This window comes from Salvia splendens, chromosome 13, assembly GCF_004379255.2.
Source record: "Salvia splendens isolate huo1 chromosome 13, SspV2, whole genome shotgun sequence".
NCBI lineage: Eukaryota > Viridiplantae > Streptophyta > Magnoliopsida > Lamiales > Lamiaceae > Salvia > Salvia splendens.
Genome location: NC_056044.1, coordinates 20136093 through 20138296, shown reverse-complemented (window position 1 = coordinate 20138296; position 2204 = coordinate 20136093). Strand labels below are relative to the sequence as shown.

The 2204-nt window shown below is 44.9% G+C and overlaps 1 protein-coding gene across 1 annotated transcript; it reads right to left on the bottom strand.

Annotated features, from left to right (window-relative positions):
- Window positions 1-373: 373 nt before the first annotated feature.
- Window positions 374-1701, bottom strand: LOC121763025 (receptor-like protein 3). The gene has a single exon (XM_042159075.1). It carries the CDS (start codon window positions 1384-1386, stop codon window positions 466-468), a length of 921 nt encoding a protein of 306 aa, XP_042015009.1. The 5' UTR covers window positions 1387-1701; the 3' UTR covers window positions 374-465.
- Window positions 1702-2204: the final 503 nt, after the last annotated feature.

Sequence of the window (2204 nt, the reverse complement as noted above, 5' to 3'; positions counted from 1 at the left end):
TGGAGAATTTCAAAAGTTTTTCTTATCCTAAGTGGAGAAAGTGAAAGGTTTCGAGAGAGTATCGTAATTTTTCCACAATTATAGTCCAGATAAGCAATTGTTTATTATTGCTGTCTGTTATATTTCCACACAAACAAGAAAGAAAGTGGTATTGTGGTGAGTAATGTGCATGCATGTACATGGATGAAAATGAAATAGAACAAGAGAAAGTGATTTTGTAGATTGTAGTAATTCATAATCTATTGCCAACAGTTCCTCCAACTAGTCCAACAAAGTATCCCAATCCAAGAGGGAATTGCATATAATACCAAAGACTCTTACTCCCGCCATCAATTTCTTCCTCGGGCTTAGGCCTGTTTATCACAACCGCGCCGCAGCTCCTGTGTATCACCTCGCCGCACAGTTTAGTGTTCCCTTCAAATGCGCCAATTCCAAACGTCTCGAACTGACCCCCCTTCCAGATCATTATCTGCCACGCTGCGTTATCTCACGTGGGATCTCTCCCGTGAGTGAGTTTTGCGTTAAGTTGAGGACGTATAAGCTTGGCATTGATCCTACCCACGCTGGAATTGGGCCTGAGAGTTTGTTGAAAGAGAGGTTCAGAACTTTGAGTTTTTTCAGTTTGGAAATCCAAGTTGGGATTTGGCCTTTGAGTTTGCAACCTGCTAGCGTCAGAATCTGTAGATTCTTGAAGGTGTGCAGGTTGTCGCTGTCGATGTTGGGTATTCTCTCGTCGTAGAAGCATCTGGTGAGGAAGAGGACTCCCAGATTCTGGCAGTGTTTGAGTGTGTTCAGGGCTCCCACAACGTTGGACAGGTGGTTGTAGGAAAGGGAGATTTGTGTGAGAGAATTGAGAGAGGCCATACAAGGAGGGACTTCGCTGATGAGCTGGTTGTAGGAGAGCCGGATTGCCCTCAGGGACTTGCTTAAGCAGAGGGTATTCGGGATGTTACCAGAGAAGGTGTTGTTGCTGAGATCAAGGGCTTGTAAATGTTGGAGTTTGGGGAAATTGAGAGTGGAGATTTCCCCGTTGAAGAAGTTGTTGCGAAGGAAGAGAGTGGTGAGGTTGGTGCATTTTGTTAGAGAGGGTGGAAAGGTGCCGTTGAGGTTGTTGGAGTGGAGTTGCAGTTGCAGTTGCTCTAATTTGGAAAGCAGCCCTATATTTTGAGGTATCTCACCGCTTAGTTGATTGGCATGGAGCTCTAAGATAATGAGGTTTGAAAGGTTCACAATGGCCTTGTTGATTGCCCCGGAAAGTTGGTTGTTATGTAGGGAGATTTCTTGCAACTTTGTCAAGGTGTAAAGGTCGTTGGAGCCAGCTCTGAAGACTTGAAGGCTTGAGCATTGGGCGAGGGAAGGAGATATAGGACCAATGAATGTATTCATGGAGAAATCCAAGATTTTGATGAGTGGGGAGATGTTGCAAATAGATGAAGGATTGGAGGAGGTGAAACTATTGTTGCTGATGTTGAAGATGAGTAAATTGGATGGTTGAGGGAGAAGAAAGGAGGGATCAAAGGAGCCATGGAAGCGGTTGCTTGGGAGGTCTAGAGTAGAGAGTGGATGGTGATGGGGAGAGTGCGGATGAGTGGGCCGAAGAGGGAGTTGAAGCTCAAGTCGAGAGTGAGGAGGGAGAGCGGGGGAGGAGGCCGGAGAGATGGTTGTGGGAGAGGTTTATGTGGGCTAGGAAAGGAAGGTTTGGTAGAGTGAGGGAAGTGGCAGAGAGATTTTTTTCCGGCACATGAGGGGCGCCGTTGTGGGATGTGCAGGCTATGCCTTGCCAATGGCAGCAATTGGTAGAGGGAGACCAGTTGAGGCTGGGGTTGAAGGGAGGGGAGTGGGAAGAGATGAATGTTAGTAAGGAATCTGGTTCTTGTTTGTTGCAACTTAGTACACCATTTTGTGAGAGGAAGAACAAATTGAGAGAGAGGATCAGAAGTAGCATGGGTCAGTTTGGCCATTTGATTAAACTCCATTATTTTCCCTTCATTCACTATCCTTTATATGAGAGAGAGGGATGGAAAATCATGATTCTTTGGTGCAGAGGAAAATGGAGACATGGATTTCGATGGTTTCATTTTTCTGGAAGTTTTCTATGCATCACTGTGACATTGATTTGAATAATTTCATTTTTCTTGAATTCTACTGCGTGTATCACTGCAAATGGCATATATCAATATCAAGCCTAAAATATAGAAAGAAGA